A 14,822-nucleotide genomic window follows, 5' to 3' on the forward strand; every position below is an offset into this window, starting at 1 on the left:
TATAAAAACAGGACTTACTGAGTTTCAGAAACTAATTTCAGAATAAAGTTGTGCTTTGTTTCTTGATGCTCTTAATAAGATCACAGTAAGATTCCAAGATCTGCACTAACAGCAAAAGTACTCTTGTTATGTTCTACTATGCCTGAAGCAGTCTTAGTTCCTACTTTCCAATAGCAGCCAGAATTGTTAGCCTTGCATAAAATAGTTTTCAGAAATAATTAGGGTACCAGAAAGAAAGCTGAATGTGTAGCTACAGAAGGGATGGCTGTTTGAAATTCAGGCCTTCTTTTTGAATCCTTGTCACCAGAGTGCTCTAAGGAAGGCTCTTTAAAGTATGTTATTTATAGAATGATCCTTAATTCTTTTATGTGACTGCTTGTGGCCTGTTTGAAAGAGGTGTGGTATCTGACAGATGCACACATTCTTTACCAATTTGAAATCTCAGCTGCTTTCCAGAATTTTCCCAGTGAAGCATACCAGTATAGAATTGCTTATATACCTTCAGTTTGAAGTATTTGTCTAGAAAGGAAGTGTGATTTTTTTCTTGAAGCAAGTTTTTCCCCTATGTAGCTGTAGTCCAGGAGTCCTGTTGTGCAATTTGCAAAGCTATTAAGAAACAGAAGGCAGCAAAGATAACCTCTGCCATCCGAGGGCTTCTAGGATTCCACATACCTGAAACAAATGGTGACTTCAGGGGTGTAAGCCTTCCTCAGTTTTCTCACTCCTGTCACAGAAGCTGAGATTGACAACTGTCTCTCAGCTCGAGGACATTATCAGAGCAAATCCTTAAACCAAATTGCTACAAAAAATATTCTTTTTCACAGAGGCAAGAGAGAGCAACATGTTTAAGTTTATGCAGTTCCACTGACTTTGCCACTCTTTGTTGATTACTTCAGCCTCAGCTAGCAAAAAAAAACAGGAATCAAGCCCAAAGGCAGGTGTCACTAAATTAGACTCTGTCATATTTCAAGTATTTGACATTTTTTCCTGGAAACTATTGCTTTCTGTGCAACAAGTTGAGCAGTGCACAGAATTCTTCTACATTTGTAAGAGACATCTAGGTCCTTATCTCTGTGATCTATAAAATGCTCATTAAAACAGAGAAAATAATTTCTTCATTATATTTCTTTATGCTTTAAAGCTTTTAAGACTATTCCTAAGACAAACAGGACATTGTGTTACCTTGATATATTCTCGGTAAAACTGGAATTTTGGATAAATAAATATAATATTTGCTTTTTGGTAGCTTTTGGTACAGAAAACATCAGTTTAAGAGAAATGTAGAAATGATAGCTAAAACACAAAAAGCCACAGATTCTGTCTATGATGGCCAATGACAGCACATTGATTAGTCTACCTGTGTTTCCAGTATACCAGGTAGAAGAGATCCTAGAGTTCCACTTTATCAGTAGCTATTTCGTGAGACTATTTGTCTGTTTTTACTATTGTGTAATTATTTACATAATCTGAGAGTTCCAAGAAGTGGAGGCATCCTGAATTAGTAATTAGATGACAATTTTTGTAGTATTTCAAACTGGCAAAATAATTTCTTTAGTACATTTCTACTTGTTTTCAACAACTTATCATGAACCAAGAAGGGAAGTCTGGAGTTCTGAAGCTGCAATTTAGGACTCCAATCAAATTAATTTTGTATTTTCTCCTTGCACTACCAGAAACTATTAGGAAAAAAGTTGTCCTTTTAGCTACTTTATGCAACAAACTGTAAAAATAGAAAACAAATCTGTGCACTCACCTCAGGTTTACCAGGACTGTTTGTTTTCTCTTTAGAAAAGTTACGTTGTTTTCTTTTTCTCTATGTAAACATTGAAGATATTAATGTTAAGATGATGGGTTTGTTTTGGAAGGCTCTAGATTTGGCAGCCCTTGCCACTGAACATGCACAATTCAAGGACTGGTGGTGGAAAGTCCAAATTGGGAAGTGCTTCTATAGGTAAGCCGTTGTTCATTGCTTCAGTGCTCAGTGAGTGAAAGTGCAGGACCTGAGCTGCTGTGTGCTGAAGAGTCAAAAATAGTTCAGTGGTTTTTAGTTAGAAAGGTCTGTTCTTTAATACAAGGAGATTATGGTCTGCTACTGAAGGTAAAAGAGCCAATATTGAGTACCTTTAAATAACTAAATTATTTGCAGCTTCAACTTCATTAAAGATTTTTGAAGTCATTGTTTGAAGAGTCAATAAATAAACAAAACTACTGTTAACAGAATGAACGTGAGAATATTGGCTTGAGAAATATATCTGGCAATGAGATTTTCAGATTGATAAATTAATAAAAAATGAAATATCGAGGTTAACCGGTGTCTGCCAGAGATGCATTACCTGAGGAATACCAGGCAGTTCCAAAGGTGCAAGGCCTCAGAGCTGGCACACAGGAACAGCTGGCACACAGCAACACTGGCACATGCCCTCCCCCAAGAGAAAGCAAGTGATTTGCATGAACTGAAGTCAAAGCTGTGGTGCAGCTTACAATACAGCTTTTTTTTTTTTTGTTATTCACTGCATGTTAAAGATTTTTAATATCAGCAACAGATGTTTTATTATTTTTAGGAGAAAGTGTTTGCTGATGAGGAACTGGGAGAGTAAGGGAACTTGCCAGGGCAAAGAAGCTGTGGCTATGCTTCCAGAAGACAAGCTGAAAAACATTTTGAAATATTTTGAAAGAAAGCTTAAGGAGAGCAAATGTAAATAGAGTGATTGTGGGTGATGAAAGAAATAACAGTTAAAGAAGACAGCTTTGTACTGGGGAAGAAGACCCAAGGAGTAGAAACGCAGGATTATAATGAGATGATGACAGCTGAGAAGACTGGGCCACTGTTATGTTTGTTCCAGAAGACAGAAACCAGAAACAGTGTTATTATACTGTTATTATTATCAATATACAGCCAGACTAAATTGCCATCTGGGGACTTGTACAAGACCCAGAAATTCTCACGTTCCTCTGCAAACGTGTAAAAAAAACAACAAGCAATGTCCTCTACTGCCCTTTCTATTATCTATCCAAAGTAGCAGAAGTCTCCACTGCTATTTATACAGCAGTAGATTTCACATGGGACTATGCATTATTTTTAAGAGTATTTACATAAATGAGAAGAGAGAACTATTGTTAGTAAGATTAAAAATGCTAAGTAAGGTTCTCTGTATTCGCTGGGAAACATACAGTGACCGTAGATGAAAATAGATGGATAATGTTCTAATTTAGTAATATTAATTTTCATGACATGAATATCTATGTTTTTTGTTATGTTTTTTCAAGACAGAACAATGAATTACTAATATTAAAAGAATGTTAACTTCATACATTGTCAAAAATATTTTTTAGTCATTCAAGGTGCACTTACATCAGACAACCAGGATCACTTGTTGTTGTCTTCCATAGAATTGTGATGTCATGAATTTGTCTTTTTCATAATGTTAAATGTTTGTCTTTATAATCTCAATGTATTCAACAGCATAAGTTTTGTTTGCGTGACCTTAAAGTATGGTTTTGGGCAATTCCTTTTTGGTTTATGCTTCATTAATTAATAAGCTTTTATTTAAAAAAGAAAAACAAAAAAACCCTCAACCTTCTACATCTCTCTGTTGTCTCTTTAGGTTAGGATTGTATCGAGAAGCTGAAAAACAATTCAGGTCAGCTCTCAAGCAGCAGGACATGGTTGATACAATCTTGTATTTGGCAAAAGTAAGTCATTTGCTTATTTCAGGGTGAATTGAAATCCCAACTTATCTCGGAGAAGTCCATACACCAGAAAAGCTGAGTATTGAGCTTGATAACACCATTGAGTTTATAGTGTCTGATCTCCACATAGATGTGAGATAAAAGATGCTTGCAGTTGAAATTGAAATCTATAGTTTGAAAAAAGATTTTGAACCTTCCAGATTTTGTGAAAAAAAAAAAAAAAAATCCTTTCTGGTACCTTACTCTGTTCTTTGCTCTAAAGTCCAGTGAGGACTACACAGCTAAATAATTATTGGAGTTTCAGTATGAGGAATAGTGTAGCTATCCACGGTCTCCTAGGAAACTAATGGAATAAATCAGTAAGTGAAGAGTGAAGATCAAAATCATAGTTTCACAAGCAAAATCAAAACAAACTGAGCTTAAAGAAGGCAGTCAGAGACCTTGAAGCAGAGAATGTTCTGCTTAAATAAAGGCATTAAAATCCTTAAGAAAGCAAATAGCACAGCTGAGCCTCAGAATTACTTACTTGCAGATCTCACAAACATCAGACTTGTAACAATTTTCCAAGACATTCAAAGTGAGATTGCTTCTGAGAAACTAAACCTGCATTTTTCTTCCTCTAGTCCTAAAAAGAGATGAAATCAGTTTTGCTGTCAGCTCTTGTCAAGGCAACTGTCTCAAATCTATCCAAAAATCCTCATTAGCAGTAGATAATTTAGATATTCATATTATGATATTTGCTGTACCTTTGTATTTCTTGAGCTGTTTACTTTTAGTATGTAAATTACCATTTATATCTGAAGATGTATCTTCAACACAGCAGTTTGAGTTAGTTTATTCATTGAGCTTAGTCATTTTAGAATTGTATCACTAACAGGAGTCACTCTGTAAAATACATTATCTACAGAGAATGATCCAAGTAACATTGGATTGGACTAACAAACAGTGATTTATGATGGGAGATGTGTACAGCTATTTCTCACCACTAGCTCATGTAAGAGCAGGTTTGAACTTCTACTTCCCACTCCATAGACCAGCTATCTCAAGTGGAAGGCATCACACAACGAGTTAGTGACTGGGTGGACAGGCAATAGAGTAGGACACTGAATTGTATCTTGATCTGACAATACTGAAAAAATAAATCTTGAGTTAAGCAGCCATTAAAAAGTAATAGGATTACCTCAAGTTCGGTGTAAACTGACCAATACCGCACTCCCTATTAGTTTTCTTGTTACGTTCTCTACAACAGTTAGCAAGAGTTTGTTAGTTCTATTTTAAGTTTTCCTGAAAGCTAACTCTCCTTTGAAATGTAATTTATGAAAGAAAGATTAAAAGATTGAAAGAAAACTGAAAAAGTAAAGACCCTTAAAACAAGTCAAGATTGTTGAGAAGTTACAAAGTATTTCATGACCCAGACTGGCTGGGAATAGGGGTTTTATACCTGGGTAAGAGATAAAACGTATTTCATAAACAAAGATAAAAAGATTTTTTAAAAGGAACATATCTTACAGAGTTTATCTCCTCTTTTTAACAGTTCTTATTCTAAGAATATGAAGATAGCTTCATAGCTAGATTAGGACAAAACCCAAACATGCAAACAAATAAACAAAACTTCCAGCTTACTAAAATTTCAGGTATGTCAAGTAGCATTATTAAATGTGATATTTTTCCATCAGGAGCACTGAAAACACTTTTCCACTCAGTGGGAGACAGATAAGTCACTGTAGTCATCTAGTTTCTCAAAGTAGGTGAGTGAGGAGGGTTTCCTTTGCTGTAGCTGCTTTTTAAGATACCCCGCAACAGTAAGGCTTTAGATTTGTACTCTCAGACTGCTGCAGAGGTGGCCCCTATCAACACATTGATGTCCTCTATCTAATTATCACACAAAGTTATCCACATCACATGTGGTCATAATCAGCATAGAAGCCAAAATTACAAGGACTGAAATGCCTTCTTGCTGCTAAGGGATTTTATTATTTATGAAAGGAAAAGCTGGCAGAGCAGTAAGAAAATTTGACAGCATCACTGCCTGGTGCAGTGCAGTCTAATTAGACCAAGTAAAATATTTTGTTATTTCAGCACTATCAACTTGAATATGCAGTACTTTCAAGCCCAAATATACATTTTTAAAACTATATATAAGGTAATACGTGCACCTCAGTGTCAAAGTTTTGTTATTTTGATATGGTGATAACATTTTTTAGTTTAGGGTAATGTCTGGATTAATAAATAATGTCTAAATGATATGCATTCAAATTTAATTATCTTAATTAGCCTATTATATTAATATATTAACTAGTCTATTTTATCTGTATCCAGTATTAGCTGCCTTATTTTTGTAATATTACCCACAATCTCAGCTAATGTGGGAGGATTCATTCCTTCCATTTAACCTCCCTTGTAGAACAGCAGTATAAGAGGACATTTTAATTTTTTTATACACTTTATTTTCTTAGGTGTATTTGCGTTTGGATCAGCCTGTAACAGCAGTAAACCTTTTCAAGCAAGGATTAGAACGATTTTCAGGAGAAGTGACTCTTATTTGTGGAATTGCCAGGATCTACGAGGTATGCATGCAATATGTAATTGTGGCCAAGGCTAGCAGCCCAAGCAAGTAAAAGAGCCAACAGCTGAACGTAAGTGTAAAGACATCAGAAATTAAGTACACTGATCTACAGTATCATTAATGCAAAAATATAATCTAAAATTCCAAAGTAGTGTCGGGGGAGTCTTGGACACTTATTTCAGTGGTTCATTACAACAGTGAGATCCTATTTTTCCTTGTTGAGATTTGCAGAAGTAAAATCACATTAAGTCAAGCATTCCAGGTGTTGTCCATGTATGTAGGCCTAGATAGATAGATTACTATAGATAGACTACTGATAAGGGTTGTCTTTATTGTCCCATAAGTCACAGTTGACTTCTTAAGCTAGTGAGGACAGTTGGAACATGTTTCTTAGTTATGTTTCTTAGTTATGCTTAGTTACTTTAATTAGGATTAAAGTAGTTGTTTCAGTTTAGCTTGGTAACCACATATTTTGCATTTTTGAAATGTGTATCTTCATGTTAAGTAGTGGACTTAGTGATTATATTCCCAAACCAATGTTTAAAACAAAGTCACGTAGTGTTCATTTTTCTACATTCATATTTGGCATTCTTTCCTATTCTCATCATTTTCATCTAACCCCTAAGCATTAATCCATTTTCATATTAAATCCTTTTTGTCCTTCAGCAAGGAAGAAAATATCTGCATAACTTTAGAGGCATTTCTTTCTGAATTGTTAAACAGTTTTTAATATGGATATGATTTTGCAGAACCATATAAATAACATTGCATAACCCTTTAAGGAATTATTAAAGAGAAGCCTGAAGTTGACAAGATATAGTTTTTACACTGACACCTGAGTGCAGGATTGTAGCTTTATTAGCAAAGATTTGTACTGCAGCAGAGAGCTGTTCTTGCTACACAATCATAAATGGAATATATGCATCAGGCATCTTAATCAGAACTTTTCTCTGCCACTACTTTCTCATTGCAGAAAGAATTATGGACCTTGTTTGGTTTTAAAAAAGCATTATTTGTACAGGGACATCTTTGGTACTGTTTCCTTTAGTGGCAGGAAATACTTTTTTAATGGCTAAATGTGCTGCTAAGGTTAAATAAAAGTTTGTTCTTTCTCCAGATTGAAAGTACAATCTATCTACAGCACACAGGTAGAAACTATTCCTCTCTAAACACAAAAGTGTGTTTTTAACCACTTTATTTTCTTCTAATATAGAACAAGGTCCTGTGGTGACTTGCATTCCTCAGAAACAGTGATGTTTACAGCAAAGAATCCACCCTGATTCATTTGCCAACCAGCATATATCCAAGCGTATTTTGAAGTGAAATATAGTTCTCTTAACTGGCATATCCTAGCAAGTCCAAGTTTTGGTAATAAATCCACGATTCCTGTTTTCAAAGGCATATATTAATTCTTCACATACAATTATACTCTCACTTATGTTCAAAGCAATTCATGAGTTGACTTAAAAAACATTGAAAATAATGGAGACATTGTCAGGAGAAATAAGTTTTCTGTTTTATTTCATACTAGGAAATTGGCTGGACAGTACTGTGTATCTTAAGGTGTTGTACAAAAGCTAGCAAATACCCATTGTACATGCTGAGCTTATGGCCAATCTTTCTTCCTTAAAAATATCTTTTTTGTACCAATGACATAGAAGTATGACAAGTACAGCCAGCATTGATAAATGCATTCTTCTCATGGATGTGTGTCACTTCAAAAGTTGCTGATCAGTGATTCAGCATTGTACAGTTAGTGAACTGTAAAAGCATACAGTATTAATCTCAATTAAGTACTGTGCAGGACACAGATAAAGCACTCAGTAGATAGACATTTTGGTAAGTTTTATTATAGAAATTGCTGATAAAAGTAGAATTAATCCAATTTTTCCCTCTTACTTAGGAAATGAATGATATATCTTCAGCTGCAGAGTACTATAAAGAGGTCTTAAAACAAGACAATACTCACGTGGAAGCAATAGCATGCATTGGCAGTAACCGTTTTTACTCAGACCAGCCTGAGATAGCTCTGCGGTTCTATAGGTATCTATTCTTGTGGGGAGGGAGGAGGAACTGGATGCATAGAAGGTTGATAGGGTTGGCTTTTGTAATACTGACAGTAAAACAGCTAAGAGATTGACACTGATAAAGTTTTAGACAAAGATCACCAGAAAATCAGCTCACTAATATACATATCTTCTCTGCCAGTGATAATTGCATCTCTCTCAAAGAATTTCTCATTGCTGCACATGAAGCTTGTAGAGGTATCAAGAGGTTATTTAAATCGCTGATTGCTTGATTATTAAACCAGAAGTGATCTCTCACAATATGAGGCAGTTTAAGAACACTGTACCTTACTCTCAACTTCATTTGCTTTCAGGAGGCATATGGGCTTCCTGTTCAGCCTTTGGAGAAGGAGAGGGCTTTGAAAAACTCTACCTGAAGGCATAGGTAGTTGTGACCACAAAACCTCTTACTTTAATGTAGACTGGGATTCCCTTGTGTTTTGCTGCAAGTAATAAAAAGACATTTAAATGATGCCTGTTTTTTTTTTAATTTTAATACAGCCAGATTGCAAAGGAGTCTGACTCATATTCCTAAGCCTAAGAGCAGACTGAAGCGGTACAAGCACTGCTGTGTCATGTCTGATGTACCTGAGCTGCTTAATGCTTTAAGTTTAGAAACTCACAGTGATACCAATAGCAGCAGCCCTCTTAGCATATCTGTTTTCCCTACAAATGTTAATCAGCTGAATATTATAAAACATCTCTATAAAACATCTAGAAGACAAATAAAATCAATTTGAATCAAAACTTGACTTACGCTTCAGAAGTAAGATCAGTGTAGGTTCATATACTAGATGCAGCGGTACTGATTAAAGTGGTGTTGAAGGATAGGAATGAAACAAAAATTTGAAGTCTGAAGAGTTATGAAGAGTAGCTAGAGAAAATCACGGTCTGATTGAGGTTAAGGGACTAGAAAGAGGAAATGGAGAAAACCTGTGTACAGCTCTGTTTTACAGTAGAATCATAGAATCACCAAGGTTGGAAAAGACCTAAAAGATCATCCAGTCCAACTGTTCACCTATTCCCAATAGCTCCCACTAAACCATGTCCCTCAACACAACATTCAAGTAAAGTCAGATCACGTGATGCTGTCAAAATACCACAACTTATCTAATTTACATGAAGACTGTTTTGTACAGCTCTAATTCCACTAACCAGAAATGCTATGCACTACCCACTTAATCAACTGTCGGTGTATAATCAATGACTATTAAGACGTTATAACTACAAAATAAACAAGAGAGTTAGGCAAAGCAGATTATGATAACAAAAAGAGAATTAGACAGAAAGCTTACCCCTATCCTGGGCTCACTTACAAAATTCCAGCAGAGCAAATGTCCAGAAGAGATCCTTCCCCCTGGTTGCCAGCTCTTAAATGGGTCTTGGAGGCTCTAGCCAGGCTCCACCCCTTCCGGCAGCACAGGTGAATTGCCTTCACCTGTGCTCCTCTGGCCAACTCATGGCTCACCTCAGGTGATCAATCAGAGGTTCAGGCCGTTGCTCAGCTGTTCTCATACTGTTAGACTATAACAAAATTGTCTGAGAGCACAAAATAAAGTTAACTTACATGGCTACCATGCTCTTTTGGAATAGGGAGTATGGAGAAGATAATTTTGTCATTTAGAATAGGACTCATATTTTAAATTGATCTTAAAAATAAATTAATATTTTCTTTCAATCTAGACGGCTCCTGCAGATGGGTGTTTATAACTACCAGCTTTTTAACAATCTGGGCCTCTGTTGCTTCTATGCCCAGCAGTATGATATGACACTAACTTCATTTGAACGTGCGCTGTTTTTGGCTGAAAATGAAGAGGAGACAGCAGATGTGTGGTACAACCTGGGACATGTGGCTGTGGTATGAAAAACACTAAAGTCATTCTGAAAAAGTACAGAAACTGGAAAACAGCTTGGAAGTAATCATTGTCCTACTTTGAAATATGAAAGCTGATATTGTCATGAATAAAGTACAGTACAGACTTAACTAAGGGTTTATTTGCATTTCAGGAGACAAGAAGAGGCAAAGAAAGCTTTGTACATGATCACAGAATAGAATTTACTCCTGCTAAAAGACACTCCCTTCCCAACCATCTTCAGCCTTCCATTCTTTCTGAAAATTTGCAGTACGTCCCAGCCCTTGGGGGCTAGTCCAACAAAAAAATTGCACTCAAGATATTTTTCTCTGGGCTGTAACTTATGTGACATAAAGCATTAGATTGATTTTCTGGTCATAAAAAATGCTGAGCAGTGGGTAGCTGAGGAGGCATGTTATCCTGTTATGGTAGGCAACAGAAGTATTTTGTAATTATGTAATAAAATTTGTTAAGTTTGTGCATTAATTTGCATTAAGCGCCCATTTTTATGGATGTTCTGCCAGAAGTTGTGTTAGATATCTGTTTATCTGCCCAGAATAGGGTTACTAAATAATGTTTTTGTTAGCTTTCCCTTACAGGGTCTGTCCAAATGCTGATTACTGTTTAAGTTAAGTCAGAGAGAAACTCAGCTGCTCTTCTTCTTTACAGAGTAACTAGGATAAACATATTAATTTATACTGCCTAAAACACCAAAATCTGAATTAGTATGCATGTATTTTTCAGCATTTTTCACTTAGAAGATTTAACCTGATGCTGTATCAGTTTTGTCCTAAAACTAGAGCATTAAAGCAGTGGCTCCATACAAAGAGATTAATCTCCCTTTTTCTGTCTTGTACTAAGTAGCTTTATATGGCTTTTTTTTAATCCATGAAGAGACTGAGAAGCAGAATGATTTTTTGCCTAGAGACACTTCTATTTTCCTTACCTTGTTATAAAAGGTATCATATTGTATGGTCTTTAGATGATACTCTTGCCATCTAAAAGTTAAATTGGATGAACTGAATCTCACTTGAAGCATGGAAATTTGTCCTGGAGAGGAACATTGCTGTCTGGATAAAGAATGAGAAACAAATGAGATGATCTGGGAAGAAAGCACACATGGTTCTCATCAGCATGTTTTTATTGTAATTTGCACTTCATGGTAGTACATATGTATGAAAAAGATAACCAAAACAGCAAAACAGATGCATGTTGTTTCCAGTATTTTCACAAATTAAAATGCAATCTTACTTTTAGGGGATAGGAGACCTGAATCTGGCTTACCAGTGTTTCAAACTGACCTTAATCAACAATAACGACTATGCAGAAGCTTACAACAACTTGGCTGTGCTGGAAATGCAAAAAGGTCACATTGAACAGGTTGGTGTTGAAAACGTACCTAAGCAGAAGGCTTTCTCTGGCCTGCTTATACTAGAAGACTTCAGGAAAGTTGGTGGCTCATTTCACCTCAAGTGGGTATGCTGTGTTACATTGCAATTAGCTGTGTAACTGGCAAACAGTTGGCTGAAAGCAATCAGTGGATGCTTCTATACGCATACAGTGGAAGATAGAATCTGTTTGTTGAACTATTAGAACTACTGTGGACTATTTTAACCTTTCTGCTTAGGAGCAAGACTGTTTGGGGCGGGGGGGGGGGGAGGGGGTACATGTAGACATTGGGGAGCTACAATATAGTATAATAAAATGAGTTTTTAAAATACATTTTTAAGAGCAAATCATTCTGAAGTTAGCTTTATTCAGGTAGGCTGGCGATCACCATGGGAGTGAGCCCAGCACTGGATGATTTCAGATGAAGTTCAGTTTTGGTTTCAGTTTCGTATTCAGTCATACTACTGACATTTAAATCCTAGGTAGAACTTGTGTTCATTGCAGAAGTCATTGCTAACAACTAGGAATAGAGAGCCTTTACACTGTAATCAAATGTTTTGTATTTTGTTTTTCAGCTTAAAATTTTCACTTTTCTTCTTGCATCAATAAAAATTAGGATCGTTCAGAACAAAAAGTATAGAAAAGAATATGAAGACATTTTGCTTGTCTATTAATTTATTTTGTTTCACAATGTTATTGCATGCATGTGCTCAAAGTTGCTGGACTGAGGGAGTCTTAATGAATTCTATGCTCTCTACCTTTCCACTTTACAGATATCATTGTATTTAAAAGATGTGATATATTTCCACATTCTCCATGCTATAGTGAATGCGTTCAGAATCTGATCCAAATTTTCTGTTGAATTTATGGCATGAAAATGCATGCTCTGGTACTTAATTTTTTATTAGTTTTTAACATTGTTTTGCTGGTCAGAAAAAGGACTGACTCCAGCAAGTAGATTATTCAGTACTTAATCAGAGTCAAGTTTTGCAGCTTCATATTTCCTCAGTGATTTGTTTAAAAGTACATCCTAGGCCCAAAGATCCTTTTCTTTCTTTCTTTCTTTCTTTCTTTCATGGGAGAAACTATTTGCTGTATTCTTCAAAATGTTTGGGCAATTTAGGCTGAGCAAAACAGAACGCATGGTCATTTGGGAGTCTATTAAGTCCCAGTAAAAGAGAACTCCAGATTATTTCTTTCAAGAATTATGAAGATTGCATTAGATCCTTCCCTCACAGATTTTTAACATTTTTGGTTTTTTCTGTACCCAGGCAAGAGCTTTGCTGCAGACTGCTTCTTACTTAGCACCTCATATGTATGAGCCCCACTTTAATTTTGCAGTACTCTCAGAGAAGGTAAGGCTCTCTCCTATCCTTAAAGTCTAAAAATTGAACCTCTGTGGGGTAGGATTTTTTTATTGTTAGTACTTTTTTTCTTTCTAAATAGGTAGGATAAAAAAAAACCAAAATGCATAACCTCAAGATAAAACTTAAGTTACATTTTCATTTTAATACCCAGAAGGTTTGTAAAAGCAGTCGTTCAGATATTTCCTGTTAAGAGTAGCCAACTAGCTACAGAGTAACTGTAATTCTAAAAATATGTTTGGAAGATGAACAATCCATTAATAATTCCACGTCTTTACAGTCAATGACTCTTTCAGAATGTGAACTGATAGAGTATCAAATGATTTATCAGTAATTATTGAAGGAATCCTGGTTATTAAACTCCTATTTTAGTGATCTCAAAGGGAATATCTGTTCTTCAGATTTATGACCACTGAATTTTGTGTGCTGATATTTTATTCATAATGAGGTCTCAGACACTGAATTACCACCAATAAAGAGAAACTTGTCCCAGAATTTTGTAAAATTGGAAAAAAAATACTCCTTGGCTGGAGCCTACAACTTTAAGATTCGGTTATGAGTCCGTTTGTGTAGCAGCACAACTCCTACAGATACTTAAGTACATGCATCAAGGAGAGGATAACTCATTAATTTGTAAACATATCGTCATTGTGAAATGGAAGGCTGTTTATAATAATTGCATTCTGTAACTACTGATTAAGGAGTAAATCCTAGTTTGCAAATGTTGTTATGTATCTTTTTGCCCAGAAGAACTGCATTGGTTGTAGGAGGAGACAGATGGCAAGATCATCTAGCTGTTAATGAAGTGTGATAACAGATCCGGTGTAAGGGATGGTTTACAAGACAGGAATCTCTGGCCTGGACTGCTTTTCTTCTCTTCAGAGAATTACTGATGTACCAAAGCTGTGTGTAGACTGACACACAGGCAACGAATTCGGGTCTCACTTTCCATCCAGAATCTATCACTTCTTCTAGATGGGATCCCAAACATTTGTTTGTTTTTCTGAACTCACTTTCTAAGATGCTGTCCTTACATGCACTTCCCTTGTCCAAAAAACTGCTGGCTATTTAAGGAAAAAAAAAAAAACAAAGTTGGAAACAACGTGCAAACAGTTCTAAAAACAGCAAAGGAGTAACATACAATTAATTAGTTCTCTGATCCTATCCCTGTCTCTCTGTGAGGAAGCAGGAAGTCACAAGGGGTTGCAACCTTTGCAGGTGCCAGTCCTGACTCCTTTCTCTATTTATGACAGCACTTTAATGAAATTTAAAATCAGGTCTTCCCTTTTTTATTCCTTCTGACTTTAAGTAGTGAGCATAGCGTACCCTGTTGTCTTTCCTCCAAGTCAGGTAGGATATGAAGTTGTTTCGATGCACCCCTCCCATTAAAAATAAATAAATAAATCACACTTCTGTCTTTTATCTCTTCACCCCTTGTAGTAAGTATGAGGTCGTACTCAGGACCAACTGGTTACGTTTAAACATTTGTGAGTATTAGAAATGTACTGCACAAAATGTATGATGCAAGTGTTGTCATGCTTGTACTTACAAAATTATTTTGTGTATCTTACAGATTGGAGATTTTCAGAGGAGTTACATGGCTGCTCAAAAGTCAGAGGAAGCATTTCCAGGCCACGTTGATACACAACAACTCATCAAACAACTAAAAGAGCGCTTTGCTATGCTCTGATAACATATTTTTTGAACGTGTAAAATCTGCTTCAAGTTCTCTAGAGTTAAAGTTCCATACATTTTATTCAAAGTAGGTAAATTGTACTTAATCCATTCCTGTTGCAAACACTATGCTATTTAGAGTAGCAGGAAAGGTTTGGGAGTCCATTAGCTTCTATTATCTTAAAACACAGCTAGAACACGTTTCACTTACATACAACCA

General features: G+C 35.8%; 1 protein-coding gene across 5 annotated transcripts in view; it reads left to right on the forward strand.

Annotated features, from left to right (window-relative positions):
* The window catches only part of TTC8 (tetratricopeptide repeat domain 8), a gene marked incomplete at both ends in the record, with an annotated part of 36,155 nt that extends 21,537 nt beyond the window's left edge, over nt 1-14,618 (forward strand). For 3 of the 5 annotated variants that reach the window (XM_079537806.1, XM_079537807.1, XM_079537809.1), the window contains 8 exons: nt 1,866-1,951; nt 3,606-3,693; nt 6,147-6,257; nt 8,160-8,299; nt 10,006-10,180; nt 11,433-11,555; nt 12,836-12,919; nt 14,502-14,618. In XM_079537806.1, coding sequence (XP_079393932.1) covers nt 1,866-1,951; nt 3,606-3,693; nt 6,147-6,257; nt 8,160-8,299; nt 10,006-10,180; nt 11,433-11,555; nt 12,836-12,919; nt 14,502-14,618 — 924 coding nt within the window. The remainder of the gene's footprint in view (nt 1-1,865; nt 1,952-3,605; nt 3,694-6,146; nt 6,258-8,159; nt 8,300-10,005; nt 10,181-11,432; nt 11,556-12,835; nt 12,920-14,501) is intronic. The other 2 variants (XM_079537808.1, XM_079537810.1) reach the window with 1 other exon arrangement.
* Nucleotides 14,619-14,822: the final 204 nt, after the last annotated feature.

The sequence above is a fragment of the Tetrao urogallus genome (genome assembly GCF_951394365.1).
Source record: "Tetrao urogallus genome assembly, chromosome: 6".
In the NCBI taxonomy this organism is placed as follows: domain Eukaryota; kingdom Metazoa; phylum Chordata; class Aves; order Galliformes; family Phasianidae; genus Tetrao; species Tetrao urogallus.